Below are 17825 nucleotides of genomic sequence, written 5' to 3'. Positions count from 1 at the left end.
CTAAATAAGTAGAATATCATCAAAACTTGTTGATATATAAACAAAAATAAATATTGGTTTGGAATATATTTTTACGGATAAAGTATGGTTTATGAAAATTTTTTGTTCTTTTATTTTTATTTTTTAAATCTTTTATATCGACCGTAATTACTAGTACCAGTTTTTAGTTAATTCAACAAAGAGGTCAATTCTGCGGTGCCATTTCTCTACATCTATTTAAAATTAAAATGTCAATTTTGATACTACAGCGAAATCTTTATTGGAAGAACCAATATAAAAGAATTGTCTTATAGATCAAGTTAAAAATTATTATAATTTAGACCCCGTATAACTAATAAACAAATGGCATTTTAGAATCGGCCATAACCTTTTTCTTCCTTCTTTCTTAACTTCTTCTTAGCTCCTGAATTTCCGTCATGTCAGTACGTCATTCGATTGTTATGTGTGCTGTCACTGTCACTATTATTGTACTGCCGAACTATATGTCAATGTCATTCACATGTGTTCGTTTATTTAAGGTTATGTCGATGTTTTGATTTCTGGAAATCAGTCTTGTATTTTAACCGGTTATATTTAGTTTCAATTTATGACGACATCAGATTTCTGATACGCAGGTCAAATGTCGCTAAATTGACACGCAATACGACAGAAGCTCGTTTGTTTTTATGTGACCTCGCTCCAAAGTAAATCATTCACGACAGCTTCATTTTTTGTGTTGTATTGGTCTATTAATGAGTGCATTGCGCTGCGAGCGTAGATATAAAACGTTGACCGGTAGCTTCTTTGACTTGGCCGATGTTTAGCGTCGGTCTTCGTCGTAGTTTAGGACAATTAGTGATTAAAAGGTTTCCCACCAGGATGTTTTCCAAGAAACAGTGTTATGAGGTAAATTTTAATGTTTATCTCTTAGTTTTTAATAGTTCTCCTTAAAGTATATAATGTAAAGTAGGTATATTATTATCTCTAAAATAGTTTCTATATATATATATAATTTGAAATAAACCTAAGCAATGAACCAACTATCTGCACTTTTAAATATTAATTTGTTTATGATTATATTACATTATACAGGCATTGAATCAGATTAATTGTAGATTGCTACAACCAACCCTAATGTATAGGAAATAATATTATAAAGAATCTTCAAGTATCTATATATTATATTTTTTAAATTACTATAAATAACTTTGTTTCTAGGACGCTGTGCAAAAGCTGAACTCTCTCCAGTCAAATAGAGCAATTTTGGAACAAATAAGAAGAAATATTAAAACTGGACAAGTATGAATAATATTTTTTTAATGTTAACATAGTTTTTATAAAGTGGAATTGACCAAATTTTTTGCCTTGAATTTTGGCACTTTTTTTTGTATTTAAAATAATGTAAAAAAGAATTGGCTACAAAAAAATTATTATAGCTTCTAAATTGTGCTGCCAGTTATATTGTAACACCCTGGGACTGGCGCTTGTGGGTCTAATCTGCTACTAATATTTCTGACATCATTAATAAAAATAACTCCAATAAGATAAAGATGTGTATAAATAAATACTGATGATTATTTTTTTATATTAAATAATTATTTTACACTTTATAGGGGAGAAGGGATTATTAGTAAAGGGGCAGGTGGGTCCCATTACTAGTAATATACCCTATTCAGTCAACCTGCATGCAGTTCTCCCTGAAAACCATCATGATTATTAAGTTACAATGGGTTAATTGACCTGCTTTCATCCTTACCTATCATCCTTCACTGGTACCTCAACAGTATATGCAGATATTGTAGACAGGGTTACTATTTCATTATCATCCATTAAAAAAAAAATCATGATGGAGTAGCAGCCATGTTGCAAATAAAGTCCCTAATTTGATTCTGGTCAGTTTTATTTGGAAAATGAAATTTTCAAAATATGAGAGGGTCTCTGTAATCCGGCTTATGCCCATACTTGTTCATTGTTTAATTAATTATTTTTTGTTATTGTTATTTTTTAGAGATGCACAAATTTAGAAGATATGAAGAACTACCTCAGGAGGACTGGTGTGTCTCTGTCAAAGTTGGATGAACTGTCTGTGATACATGTAGCAGGGACTAAAGGTAAGGTAAGTTCCTAGATATAATGTTACAGAGAATGTTTTGTAGAAAACAGCTATCTATTATGGGCATCCCAGGTTATATGACTGTTTTCTACATAACCATCTCTTGTTTACAAGATAAAGTAATTTAAAATTGAAAGTCTTACATAAAAAAATATATGAATATTTTTTTATACTATCTTTTTTTTTTATACAACTTAGAGTGGCAAACAAGCTGACGGCCTACCTGATGGAAAGTGGTTACCGTCGCCTATAGACATGAGCAGTACCATGGACATAACAGAGTATACTGCTTCGTCCATGATACCCCCCATGCTTTGCCATTCCTGAGGACTCAGGTGTTATTCCTCTGTACACTGTAAATTCACGTCATATCCCACCCTTCAAACCAAAACACAGCCATGCAAACACAACTACTTCACGGTTGAAACATGAATGGAACAGAGCTCCTTCTGGTAAATGATATTTCTATTTATTCTATCTATAATCTATTTTTATATATTGTAGTAGATATATTGTGTTGAATGTACAAAATAAAAATAAAAGGAGGATTAGTTGGTAAACTGGAATTATTTTAACTTTAATTTTGTTTAGGTTTTTATCTTTATTATAGTAGTGTATGAATACTCAAGTAATGTCTCATTATTATTTGCACTATTTACATAATTAATTGTTAATATAAACAATATAACTGGAATGAAGATAAATCATTATCAGTTATATTTATTTCATAATGTGACATGTAATGAGATTATACGTTATAAAAAAGTCATAAGGCCTTCATGGATTTAATTTTTTTTTTTTCTTCTAAATTATTTTCTCGATTTTTAGTTAAATGGATAGATACTTTTTATTGTTTTCTCCTACAGATTACACTAGTAAACTTATCATAAATGCAAAGACAATTTGATAACATTACATTTTAATTTTTTAGGAATTTGGAGTTTTGTCTTTGTGCCATAATTATTTTTCTATCTATTTTTATTAAAATGTAGTTATGATAATATTATTACCGTTAGATGGCGGTGTATTAACAACACTATCCTTAAAATGATAGCTGAGGATGTTCATGCACCTGTGAGAGGGCATTTTATCAGGATGATGACTAAAGCACAAAATAACCGTGCCCTGGTTTATTGCCGTCTTAACCAAATGCCTCTCAGGTATATTTTTTTTTTTTCAATTATAACCTTTTTTACTACTGGTACTAAGAAAATAGATATTGTTGTCTGGCATTTAATAGATTTGAATTAAGTTGTTTATAAAATCAAACACTAAAACAAGAACAGAAGTTTTCTGAAGTGGACGAATTTATGTTACAAAAATATATAATATATTAATTATGCATAAAATATATTACTTTTATGCTTAAAGAATAGAATAGAATAGAAAATCATTTATTCAAATAAACTTACATTGAAGCACTTTTGAATAGTCATTACATTTTTTTGAATCTACCGCTCGTTCGGAAAGCTGTCTCATCACAAGAAGAACGAGCAAGAAACTTGCATGTTGCTCTTTTAAAACTGTTAGGACTAAAATATATAGACAAAAATCATTAAAATATTGAAAGTAAATGTAAAAAATTGGTTGCTATGAAATTATGAAGTATTTAACCCAAATACTTTGTAGGTGGTAGAGCCACGCTGTAATACCATATGGTATTGCAGCATGAATGGGCCGGCTCGACCGGGGAAGTACCACACCCTCACAGAATACCGACGCTAAGTGGCCGCACTTTTAGTGCGACCACATTCCGTATGGTGAGTGAGAGAGTCCGGAGGCCCATCCTATACCCATCCCCTTCCTTATCCTAAAATCCTCCCCCAACTCCGTCCCTCCATCTTTCAATACCATGGCAGTGGAATTTAAAAAAAATAACGTACCCCAGGGAGGTACCAGCAGCCATGTTGCTGGAGAATCCTCCCTCGAGCAACCACGCTCGGGCTGCCCTGCGTATTCTGGGGGGGGGCAAAATTCCGCTCTATGGGACCAAGGGCAAACAGAGCAAGACTTCTGCGGCATCCCCTTTGCTCAATGTGAGCCTCTGTAATATTAGGGGAATTCATTCAAACCTGAACGCTGTCCACCACCACCTAGAAACGGCGCGGCCGGCATTGCTCTTCCTCACGGAGACACAGATATCCCCTCCTAACGAAACATCATACCTGACCTACCCGGGGTATAAGCTTGAACATTGTTTTGTTTCGCGTGCCGGTGTATGTGCGTATGTCAGAAGGGATATCTGCTGTCGACGCCTTGGGACTCTTGAAGGTACGGACCTGTCCATTCTATGGCTGCGCGTAGATTGCAATGACCATCCCCGCATCTATGCGTGCCTATACAGGTCCCACAGCGGTAACACTGAAACCGACCAACTAATAGAGCACGTCCAAATGGCTACAGATTCCCTGCTTGAGCAGATTCCTTCCGCTGAAGTCGTGATTGTTGGCGACTTTAATGCCCACCATGCCGAATGGCTTGGTTCGCGTACAACCGACTATGCGGGAAGATCTGTTCATGACTTTGCTTTGGCTTATGGTCTGACACAGCTTGTTTCCTCGCCTACGCGAATCCCTGATGTGTTGGACCATTCACCTTCACTGCTGGACCTTCTGCTGACCACCCACCCAGACAACTATGTGATCTCCGTCGAAGCCCCGCTTGGATCGTCGGATCACTGTTTGGTGCGGAGCGAAGTGCCTCTTACGAGTCCGACTCCACCTCGTTCTACGGGTAGACGTCGCATTTGGCACTACAGGTCGGCAGATTGGGATGAGATGCGGATTTTTTTCGCATCTTACCCATGGAGGCAGGTTTGCTTCACACTGGATGATCCCGACGCCATTGCCGATTCCATTGCTGATGTGGTGCTTCAGGGAATGGAATTATTTATTCCTAACTCTGTGGTGCCCGTCGGCGGGAAATCCCAGCCCTGGTATGGAGCCTCCTGTAGAACAGCATCTCGTCTGAAACAGGAGTGCTTCCTAACCTGGGCTAAAGGTGTGGCGTCGCGAGATCCTAACACCAGTGCTCTTAAAAAGAAGTATAACTCTGCCTTTAGGTCTTTCAAAAGAGTTATAGCCACAGCGAAGTCAGAGCATATTAGTAGAATTGGCAAGAGACTGGCTAGTTGGCCCTCTGGGACTCGAGCTTTCTGGTCTCTTGCCAAAGCTGCACAAGGGAATTTCTGTAAGTCATCTTTTCCACCTTTGCGCAGGGAGGATGACTCGTTGGCCCAGAACGCTAAAGAAAAGGCCGATCTTCTTGGATCCATCTTTGCGTCAAACTCGACATTGGATGACGGGGAGAAACCACCACCGACCATCACGTGTTGTAGGAGCTCTATGCCTGACATTAAATTCACGCATAGCTCAGTGCGTAGAGCACTTTTCTCTCTCGAAATCCATAAGTCGAGTGGGCCTGATGGTATTCCTCCAATTGTGCTTAGGACGTGCGCACCAGAGTTGGCTCCGGTTCTTACGCGTCTTTTTCGGCTTAGCTACTCATCGGGCATAGTCCCAAAGTTTTGGAAGACTGCTCTGGTGCATCCGATCCCTAAAAAGGGAGATCGCTCAGATCCAGCTAACTATAGGCCCATAGCTATCACTTCCTTATTCTCGAAGGTTATGGAATCCATCATTAACCGTCAACTGCTCCGGTACCTAGAAGAGCACCGGCTGATCTGTGATCGCCAGTATGGCTTTCGACAGGGACGTTCGGCCGGTGATCTTTTAGCTTACTTAACACACCGATGGGCAGTGGCAATCGAGAGTAAGGGAGAGGCCTTAGCAGTTAGTCTGGATATTGCGAAGGCCTTTGATCGGGTGTGGCATAGAGCGCTGCTTTCAAAGCTACCTTCATTTGGGTTGCCTGCGAGACTGTGCATTTGGGTCGCCAGTTTTCTCAAGGAACGTAGCATTAAGGTCGTAGTCGACGGTGCATGCTCTGATTTAAAACCTTTGAATGCTGGTGTCCCGCAAGGCTGTGTACTATCTCCGACTCTGTTTCTTCTGCATATCAATGATATGTTACAGATAAGTAATATTCATTGCTATGCGGACGACAGTACAGGAGATACATTATATACCGGTCATGCAAAGATCTCGCGGGCACATACCGATGAGTGCCGGAATAGACTTGTGTCTGAAATCGAAACTTCACTCCATCAAGTTTCGATCTGGGGTGAACAAAATCTTGTCCAATTTAACCCCAAAAAGACACAAGTCTGCGCGTTTACCGCAAAAAAGACGCCGTTTGTCGTATCTCCTCACTTTCAGGGCACTTCCCTTGATAAAAAGTCAAGTCTAGGAATTCTGGGCGTTGATATATCTTGCGACGTCCAGTTTTGCGGTCATCTGGAGGAGAAGGCTAAGATAGCTTCCAAAAAGTTAGGAGTGCTCAATAGGGTGAGACGATATTTCATGCCAGAACACCGCCTGAAATTATATAAAGCCCAAGTCAGGCCGCATATGGAATACTGTTCTCACCTGTGGGCAGGAGCGCCACAGTACCAACTCCTTCCGTTAGACCGCATTCAAAGTCGGGCGGCTCGAATTATCGATAGTCAACGCCTTACTGTCCGACTTGACCTATTGAAACTGCGCAGAGATGTTGCGTCTCTGTGCATCTTCTGCCGAATTTATCATGGGGAGTGTTCTGAGGAATTGTTCGGATTGATACCTGCTGCTGATTTTCACCACCGTACAACCCGCCACAAACTAAAGTTTCATCCCAATCATCTGGACGAGTGGCGGTCTTCCACCGTGCGTTTTTCAAGGCACTTTCTTCCACGCACAACCATTCTTTGGAATCAACTTCCAGCAGCAGTATTTCCGAACCGATACGACAACATAACCTTCAAGAAAAGAGTATATTCCTTTTTAAAAGGCCGGCAGCACACCTGCAATGCCTTTGGTGTTGTGGGTGATCATGGGCGGCGGTAGTCACTTACCATCAGGTGAGCCGCATGCTCGTTTGCCCCCTGTGTTGTAAAAAAAAAAAAAAAAAAATACTGTTCAATAATCTAATATAATTGGGATGAGGGAGGTTGGCGGAGAGTAAGACACACTTGTTGATGGTTGTAAACTGGTGTGCTTCAGAGTTACATGATGAATACTTCTATCTTAACTAATTACAAACCTTTTATGTTAACTGCTATGTTTTAATATGCAATACATAATTAGGAAGTTCCTCCATACATTCTGACATGTTCCTGGAACATGTCATTAGACACATTACCATATCAGAGTTTTCTAGGGTCTCGAATATTTTTTTTAATTTTCTGCAGTTTAGAACATCTCCCTTTGCAGCAGTGTTTGCATGGCTGTGTTTCGGTTTGAAGGGTGGGATATGGCGTGAATTTACAGGGTACAGAGGCATAACACCCGAGTCCTCAGGAATGGCAATGCATGGGAGGGTATCATGTGCGAAACAGTATACTCTGTTATGTCCATGGTACTGTTCATGTCTATAGGCGACGGTTACCACTTTCCATCAGGTGGCCGTCAGCTTGTTTGCCATTCTAAGCTGTATAAAAAAAAAAATCTCTTTTAATTTGTTTCTGTATGTATATAATTCATGTAATTTTCCAGGGTTCGACGTGCGCGATGTGTGAATCTATTCTGCGCCACCATGGGTTCCGTACAGGTTTCTACTCATCGCCGCACCTGGTCGCGGTCCGCGAGAGGGTGCGACTCGACGGCCGGGTCGTCAGCGAGGAGAAGTTTGCTGAACACTTTCACAGGGTTTATGATATGTTGGATGCCACGAAGGTACCGGTGTACACGATTTTGTCTAAATAATGTTTTGTTTTACAAAAAAAAAAAAATTTCCAGAGGGAGACTTTGTACAAAGTCGATTGCTTTGGTACCTCTGTCCCATTCGTGTTTCAACCGTGAAGTAGTTGTGTTTGCATGGCTGTGTTTCGGTTTGAAGGGTGGGATACTACGTGAAATTACAGGGTACAGAGGAATAACATCTGAGTGTCCATAGTACTGCTCATGTCTATAGGCGACGGTTATTACTTTCCATCAGGTGGACCATCAGCTTGTTTGCTATTCTAAGTTGTATAAAAAATAATAATTAAATATTACTCTTCTCCATCCAAAGGTTGCCTGGAAGAGATCACTCTTAGCGATAAGTCCGCCCATTGTTTTCTTAGTGTAAATATTTTATTGTAATTGTTTGTATATATAATAAGTTTACTATTGTAATCTTATGGAGGAAACAATAAAGAGTATCTATCTATCTATATTGACATAATTAGTTTAGGACCATTATAAAAGTTCAATGTCCAGATATCTTGTGTTGTTGTAAGTGTTCACGGTGGTATCATATCGTGTTCCGTGTGATTATTTTATTTTTTATTTAATACTTTATTGTACACATTAGTTATAAAAATATGACAGAGGTAAACAAAAGTACAAAGGCGAGCTTAACTCTGATAGAGTTTTCTTCCAGCAAACCCAAAGTGGTAAGGAGCATCAATGTCAGCGGATACAGCAGTGTACAATTTTTAAATAGCCAAAATTAAATTAATTAGATTATATTATATAGTACAAATACACACATACATATACATAAATATATACCTACATCTATGCATAAACCTACATATACATACACATATACATACAATATACCTACACATATAGATAAATAAATATATGTTCATAGAGATAGAAGATGCTCTTTAAGTCTACTCTTAAAAATATTTAGGGATTGACTCTCACGGATAGATATGGGAAGAGAATTCCACAATCTAGCAGCATGGACGGTAAAAGATCCACTATAGCGCGTAGATGAGTGTGAAGGGAGTTTGAGGATAAGAGATTTCGTCGAACGGGAGGACACGTCATGGGGAACTAGAAAATCAAAACGTTCACGAAGATAGGAGGGAAAAGTAGGGTTATATAGAACGGAATATAAAAACGACATTATATGAAAGTCTCGACGCCTTCGAATTGGCAGCCAATTCAATTTTGTTCTATAAGCGGAGACATGGTCATATTTACGCAGACCATATATGAAACGTATACACAAATTCTGTAATCTCTCTAATTTGTTTAAAAGCTCTTCAGTTGCATCAAGGTAGGATATGTCGGCATAATCAAGAAGAGATAACAGTAGAGCTTGTGCCAAAGTAAGCCTTGTCTTAAATGGTAAGAATTTTTGCAATCGTTTAAAAGAATGAAATGAAAAACATAGCTTTTTATAAATTAAATACAACCCTTCTTGTATTTACAGGCTTACGAAGGAGACATGCCCGGTTATTTCGCTTTCTTAACCGTAATGGCCGTCAACACGTTCCTCTGGGAGAAAGTTGATGTGGCCATAATAGAAGTAGGCATCGGAGGCATTGTGGACTACACAAATATACTTAGGTCAGGTGTAATACTGTTAACCAGTGATTCCATGCAAAGCTTTATTTATAAAACTGATGTTATAGTCAAATGTGATGATGTAAATTAAATATATCATCATATCAACTGTTAACAGTCCACTGCTGAACATAGGCCTTCCCCATAGCCATTTCAGACCCAAGATTTTTTTTTTCTTTCAGATTAAATATATTTTCGTGTTTTGGAGCCAAGTCATCTTGCCGGCACGCACGAGACTACTGCACCACCTAACCGCTAAAATGATTACTTATTGGCTGGTTTAAAATCTCACTATCATGTTATTTCAGCTTCGTGCGTAAAAATGAATTGCGCGCGGTTCAGCAATGGATAATTAACAACTGATATGATCATTGTTGGCAATAAACATTTTTTATTTAATTTTTTTAAATATAGAAAGGTGCCAGTGGTTGGTATAACGGCGCTAGGCATTGACCACACGGCCCTGCTCGGGGACACGTTGCCGCAGATAGCGGCGGCAAAGGCCGGCATCATGAAGCCTGGCTGTGTCGCGTACACGGTCAGCCAGCCGCCGGAAGCCATGGACGTGCTGCGGCAGGTCGCCAGTGATACTAAGGTTGGTTGACAAATACCACTGGCCATATGTCCATCTGATCACAAATTAAACAGAACTTGTACTGTGCATACTATTTTTTTTTTACAACACAGCGGGCAAACGAGCATGCGGCTCACCTGATGGTAAGTGACTACCGCCGCCCATGATCAACCACAACACCAGCGGCATTGCAGGTGTGCTGCCGGCATTATAAAAAGGGATATGCTCTTTTCTTGAAGGTTACGATGTCATATCGGTCATATACTAGGCTGTTGATAGAGATACTTGAATACTCCTTTTTCAACCAACTTCAAAAAGAAGTAGGTTCTCAATTCGGTTGTATTTTGAGTTTGTTACCATAAAACTCTGTTTTTCTTTCTTTTCTCCATGTTCTCTACCCAAAGGTTATCTGGAAGAGATTGCCGATAAGGCCGCCTTTTGTATCATTTCTTATTACAGTTAAATGTGTTTACTATTTTATAAATAGTGCAATAAAGTGTAAATAAATAAATAAATAAACTCCGTCAGTTATATACCTATTTAGATTTTTTTATCTGAAAGGATATAGGTACTTATAGATTGGTCCTATAGCAATTTTATCTAAATTAATTAAGTGATTTAGTTTTTAAATAACTAACTGGTGTTGCCACAGTTGGAGCCTTTTTTTGTTCAGCTCAATCTTATTGTTAAGAACAGTCTACCTTAAATACTTATATATATATATATATATATATATATATATATATATATATATATATATATATATATATATATATATATATATATATATATATATATATATATATATATCAGTATATAAATACTAGCTAGAAACCCCCAATTCGCACGGGTAGATAGGTAGATTGTTTAAAAAATCTATAAATCATGTTACTGGCTGATAATGTAGCTTTTTATAGGTGGAATAAATTTTAAAACTATTATTTCCATTTCTCTGTTTATAAATAAAAGATTAAATCTTTCATTATTAACATAAGTTAGATGTATTTATGTTTAATTGATCGTAAATTGATTTTCCTATTTCCACTCCAAAACATATTACTACGACCCCGAATAATAATTAGGATAATAGTAGGAAGACGGTCATTTCCACTGTGTTATTTAGGAAAAAACATTCTGTTTAAAATATTGTCTACGGGGTAGTGCTCGTTGCCGGGTTTTGGATTACAATAATAATATATTCCGTAACATCTTATATATTTTAAAATTTTATTCCAGTGTCCACTATACGTGGCGCCCGATTACGATGCGTACAAATTTCCGAACGGTTTCAAAGACCATCTCCAAGTGAATATCCCAGCATACCAGGCCAACGCATCGCTCGCCATACAATTGGCCAATGCGTGGATGCGACACAAACGACAGATCAATTCATATTTAAATAAAAAGAAAATAAAACCTAATAGTAATAAAACGTTGTTAATAGAACAAAATAAAGGTGTTGCCAGTAATGGGTTGGTACTGAATGTGCCATTTGCCGCAGCAGCAGGACTTCAGGATTGCAGGTGGGTGGTAATTGTAGCTAGCTACTTCTATAATAGTGGTTAACCCTTCTTTGCATAATGGTGGAAATTTCCATCATAACATTGAATGGCCAAAAAATATATAAAACAAAAAATTCACTTTTAGTTGATCGTGTCTTTTTAATCTGTCCATTGCAGAAAAAAAAACATAGCTGTCAAAATTATTTTTTTAACCAATTTTCCTTTAATTGTGAACATTAATTATATCACCTTGATTTATTTCACCAATAAAAAAAAAGTTATGCAAAGATGGGTTAACATCATGAGATATTAACTATTTAGTTTTTGTCCTTTTTATCTTATTTATTCGGTTTAAAAAAAAAGCCTACTACCATAGACAAAAAATCCTTTGTTTTGTGTCCTATGAAACATCACACCACGTAATGAAGTTTGTTTATAAAGAACTTTGTTGTATTTAAAATGTTACGCTAACAAACAAATGGACGGATAGAGTTCATTGTAAATTATATACACTGATGCTCCTTTCCACTTTGAGTTTTTTTTTATACAACTTAGAATAGTAAACAAGCTGACGGCCCACCTGATGGAAAGTGGTAACCGTCGCCTATAGACATGAGCAGTATCATAAACATAACAGAGTATACTGTTTCGCCTATGATACCCCCCATGCGTTGCCATTCCTGAGGACTCAGGTGTTATTCCTCTGTACCCAGTAAATTCACGCCATATACCACCCTTCAAACCGAAACACAGCCATGCAAACACAACTGCTTCACGGTTGAAACACGAATGGGACAGAGGTACCCAAGCAATCGACTTTTGTACAATGTCTCCCTCTGGTAGAGAAGAGAACTCTAATAGAGTTAAACTCGTCTATATACATTTGCTTTCCACTGTCATATTTTTTTATGTATTATTACTGTGTACAATAAAGTATAAATAAACATATTTTACATCAACAGGTGGGCGGGTCGATACCAAACGGTAGAAGCGCATTATGCTATGTTCCACTTAGACGGAGCGCACACCAAAGAATCCATGGAAATCTGTTCAGCTTGGTTCCAAGAGTGTGTTAGGTAAAATTATGATTTAATGACCGTACTGTAAAAATTTGGAATGGCCTGTCCCGTGATGTTTCCTTATTCCTGTAACCACGGATCCTCCAAATGTAGCATGAAAAAGCGCTTAGTGAGTTGGCACAGTACGGCCAACCTTTGAAAGTGAAACATTCTCTTTTCGATTATACGTATTCATGCACCGTGTCAACTCTATGTATGCTCAGGATGAGGCCATCCTCACACACACACACACACACGCGCGCACGCGCACACACACGCGTACGCGCACACACACACGCATACGTGCAAACACACACACGCACACGCGCGCTCGCATACATTCACACACACGCACACGCGCACACAAACACACACAGAGAGAGACACGAGCGCACGCACGCACGCACACACACACAAGTCGTGTAAATAATAATATTTCAACACAAAAAATGGCGGTTGGTTTATCAGAGGTATAATTAATACAAAGTAGGGGTAGTATACAGCAATATCTATATTTTATGCCCTATGGTCCCGGCATAGAATAGGCCACCCTTCCTTTTCCGTGGGTGTCGTAAGAGGCGACTAAGGAAGGGCAAGGTATATGCAGCAGCGTCCCTCTTAAACTATCTCTAAAGTCTAACTGCGGTTGCCAAACCGCCGGCCAAGCTTGGCAACTACTAGCAAAACACCCCAAGGCGAAGGTACACTTTTGATAAAACTTTTTTCATTTTTTAATCTTCGTTTGTACTTTGATTTCGAACAAACTTACATAGTAGGTACTACGATGGTACAAAAAAATTTAATTAATAATAACACCAACAACAATTTTTGAATAATTATTAATATAAATATTAATTAATATTTATTTATTATTAATCAGGCGACTTACATTACTAAATTACTCTCCCGTATAAAAAACCCTTTAATTTCAATTCAATTAAATTTATTTATTGCATTCTACAATATGTATTATTATAAAAGATGTTAGTAATTGATAAAGTCCATTGTAGACCGTGTCGGGCACAGCAATTAGAAGCGAGGAGGGCGTCGATCCTTAAATTTTCATAAAGATTTCAATAATTAAATAATTCTCTATCTATATAGATATATATAATAAATCTGATTAAATTCTAATTAAAATCCAAATTAATTTAATGATTTTAACGAATTTTTTGTTTCAATATGTTTAATTTTTTTTTTTTAGTTACGACGATAAAGTGCTAATATTTAGCTCGACGGGTGATCGAAACTCCGATATGTTACTACGACCGTTGAGAGGGATCAACTTCAAGCGAGTTTACTTCGTCATACCAACAGCTTACAAGGTGACAAGTAAGAACGATGACAATTACTCGTTGGCCACTCAGAGCGAACAGCTGGCGAGGTGTCACGCGAACGCCAAGATTTGGAAACAGTACAACAGCAGCTCACAGGTGAGTTAACTAATGGTGTGATTTAACAAAATCAGAAGTGGTTTCTCTCCAATAATACCTTAAAGGTCGTTAAAATCCGGCTCGAAGGACCATTTATGGTATTTTTACAACAAGTATTTCAATTCATGACATTAATTAAACTTTTTTAAGTAGGTATTAACCGAACTTTTTAAATAGGTAACTGGAGCAGTTTGTATTCATTTCTAATAAATTATTACTATTTCTTTTTTTTTTTCAAAAACAATAACTACTGTAATAATTTATCGATGAAAATTCTACAATGTATAATATTATTTGGATGTTTGTTATTTAATCGCCTAAAAGTTATAAAGAATGAATACAAATAGACTTTTTTTACTGTTGAAGGAACCAGCATAATCTTACTAACAAAGTGATGCTATAGTCTTAGATGGAGCTTTCGGGCCAACGAATATTCATATTTGTCTTAAATTAATCTAAACTATTTCTATCTATCTCTAATATATAAAATTCTCGTGTCACAGTGTTTGTTACCAAACTCCTCCGAAACGGCTTTACCGATTTTCATGAAATTTCGTGTGCATATCGGGTAGGTTTGAGAATCGGCCAACATCTATTTTTCATACCCCTCAATGATAAGGGTGACCCACCTTTAAATATTTTAATTAATTAATTTTTTTGACAATTTTTTTATTTTTATTTTATTATGACTTAGCATTGAAAAATACATACAAATTCAAATTTTCACACTTCTACGATCAATCCCTGTTTTTTAATCGCGATTTTTATATGCCGCAATAGGGTTACAAGATAGCAATCGAATATAATAATTGTAGTAGGATAAATTTTCATGTATAGTTCTCGAAATAATGTATATGGTAAAACAACTTTTGCCGAGTCAGCTAGTATGTTTATATATATAGCTTTAACAAATAGCATACTCTTTAACACCAAATTTACGAGAACAAAGCCGCAAAACAAAACTAGTGCCTATATGAGGTGATATATAAATAAAATTTAAGGATTTTTTTTTTATTGTTTACATGTTTTTTTTTTTTAATATGATAAATAAAATTGTTTTCTATAATTCCGCAGGTAACCGTCTTCGAATGCGTCGCTGACGCGTTGGCGAGTATCAAGAAGGATAACGACGGATTGTTCAAATCGTCTGTACTGATTACAGGCTCTCTGCATTTGGTAGGTGCTGCGCTGTCCATATTAGATCCCAGTTTGAGTACTATGTCGACTCCTATAATTAGTAGGTCCGATGTAAAATTGTCTATTGGTGGGATTTAGTTAAGGCTTTTTACTACACTTTTGTTGGATTCGTTTTAAGTTCAAATTAAGATAAAGTAATTATATTTAAATATTGAATTTGCTACTAAGAGGTGTTATTTTTTTTTTGTATTTTTTTTTTATATAGATAGTTTTTTTTTTTATATATTTTTATGACATTGAATCATCGGAAAAAAAAGTTAAAATATTCCAATTTATATTCTTTTTTTAAAAATGACAGTATTAAAAGATTACTTGAGTATAATCCAGTGGCAATTGTATTGTGCAAACATTAACACCGTAGCCTTTCGATTGTCCTAAGATATTATTAGTGGAATGAATTGGACATACATCTATTATAATATGGTTACTTAACAAGAACATATAGAAATTGTTATGTGAATATTAATAAGTATCGAGACATTACCTACCAAGCCCACAGTACCAACTCCTTCCGTTAGACCGCATTCAAAGTCGGGCGGTTCGAATTATTGATAGTCAACGCCTTACTGTCCGACTCGACCCACTGAAACTGCGCAGAGATGTTGCAACTCTGTGCATCTTCTACCGAATTTATCATGGGGAGTGTTCTGAGGAATTGTTCGGATTCATACCTGCTGCTGAATTTCATCACCGTACAACCCACCGCAAACTAAAGTTTCATCCCAACCATCTGGACGAGTGGCGATCCTCCAACCGTGCGTTTTTCAAGGTACTTTCTTCCACGCACAGCCATTCTTTGGAATCAACTTCCAGCAGCAGTATTTCCGAACCGATACGACAACGTAACCTTCAAGAAAAGAGTATATTCCTTTTTAAAATGCCGGCAGCACACCTGCGTTGCCTTTGGTGTTGTGGGTGATCATGGGCGGCGGTAGTTACTTACTATCAGGTGAGCCGCGTGCTCGTATGACCCTTGTTTTATAAAAAAAAAATTCTCTTTAGAGAAAAAAACGTTTTACGTTAATTAAACACCGGGTTCGATTTCCAGTCAGACCAATTTAGAAAAAGAACTTTTCTTAATTTGTTCAAGTCTAGGCGCTCTGGGTTGCGGGTTCTTGGTTCTTTATAACATACCCTGATCCTAACTTCACAACTAGGCCAATAGTGATTGTTGGCACTTTAAAAAAAATGCCAGTAACTAAATAAGTAGTCTTAAAGTTGATGTAAAATAATATAGTTCCTATGTGATATATATATATATATATATATATATATATATATATATATATATATATATATATATATATATATATATATATATATATATATATATATATATATATATATATATATATATATATATATATCAAATATTTTGTTAAATTAACAACTTTTCAAGTTGCATCATAGAGTCTCTAAACTATTTTTTTTTTATCGGTGGAAATGAAATAGTAACCTCGCTTATGCTATCGGTATACACTGGCAGGCACCAGATAGGGATGATAGGTCAGGATGAAACCAGGTCAGTTAACCCATCGTGTACCCATTAACCCATTAACGTACTTTATGTACGTTATTCGGCCCATCGTGGCGAATTCAACAATAATTAACCACGATGGTTTCCAGGGGGAACCGTGTGGAGGTCGACCTGATGGGGTATATTATTAGCAATGGGGCTTTTTTTTTATACAACTTAGAATGGCAAGCTGACGGCCCATCTGATGGAAAGTGCTAAAAGTGTTAGACCCCATTACTAACAAACCCCCCCCCCCCCAACTGTGGATAATTTAACCTGTTCGAGGGTTTCCTTTACGTCAATGTAAAATATTACGGTTCCCATGTCTTATAAAATCTTATGTATAGTGTCAAATGTTTTATCCCTCCTATTAACAGGGGGGGGGGGGGGGTATCATGGTTGTCGTTTATAATAGGAATTGCTATTGTTAGCAATATAGGTTATTTTATTTTATTTTTTATTCGGACGTCAGGTCGATCTCCCCATCATGGTTAATTCCTAGTGCCTAGTGAATTAGGAAGTGCCTGCTTTCATCCCTCACTAGTTTCCATTAACCCCCATAAAAAAAATGCATAAGTTACTACACTAAAGCGTAGACAATTTTCACATTACCGTTAGAGACATTGTTTATATATGAAATGGTTATTTTATTTATTTAATCAGATCTAGATGTAGTTAACTTTAAACTTTCGCGTTGTTAACACATATTTTAAATAAACAATCAGGACGTAACGCGATGAAGAACCTACATATCTGGGCCTCTAGACAAGTGGCAAGCGAATTCGTCGATGGAATCGACATCGCTAGCAAGTCCGTGTGTTGGAATGAGTCATCCGGCGTTGCTATCTCATTCTATATCATGGACTCGCTAGCGATGTCGATTCCATCGACGAATTCGCTTGCCACTTGTCTAGAAGCTCTTGCCGACGTTTCGACATGGATTGCACCATGTCGTGGTCACGTCCAAGTATGTAGGTATTATTTACCTGTAAAACTTTTTTCATCGCGTTAAGTCCGGATTGTGTATTTAAAATAGTTCCTAGACTTAATCTAATAAATAGTTATTATTATTAC

The 17825-nt window shown here is 37.0% G+C and overlaps 1 protein-coding gene across 2 annotated transcripts; it reads left to right on the top strand.

Moving 5' to 3' along the window:
* Window positions 1-496: 496 nt before the first annotated feature.
* Window positions 497-16489, top strand: LOC113517942 (folylpolyglutamate synthase, mitochondrial-like). Of its 2 annotated transcripts, XM_052902865.1 has the most exons (10): window positions 497-885; window positions 1198-1278; window positions 1988-2095; window positions 7684-7863; window positions 9338-9474; window positions 9886-10066; window positions 11282-11568; window positions 12510-12623; window positions 13810-14038; window positions 15113-16489. In XM_052902865.1, exons 1-10 carry the CDS (start codon window positions 796-798, stop codon window positions 15311-15313), a joined length of 1608 nt encoding a protein of 535 aa, XP_052758825.1. In that variant the 5' UTR covers window positions 497-795; the 3' UTR covers window positions 15314-16489. The 2 variants fall into 2 exon arrangements, with proteins under 2 accessions (XP_052758825.1, XP_052758826.1); XM_052902866.1 differs by lacking the exons at window positions 497-885; window positions 1198-1278 and having other exon boundaries at window positions 1988-2090.
* Window positions 16490-17825: the final 1336 nt, after the last annotated feature.

Source organism: Galleria mellonella, unplaced genomic scaffold (genome assembly GCF_026898425.1).
Source record: "Galleria mellonella isolate WM207_F2 unplaced genomic scaffold, CSIRO_AGI_GalMel_v1 utg962, whole genome shotgun sequence".
NCBI classification, from domain to species: Eukaryota; Metazoa; Arthropoda; class Insecta; order Lepidoptera; family Pyralidae; genus Galleria; species Galleria mellonella.
Note: the sequence above shows the minus strand (reverse complement) of the source record. Positions and strands in the feature narration are given on the sequence as shown.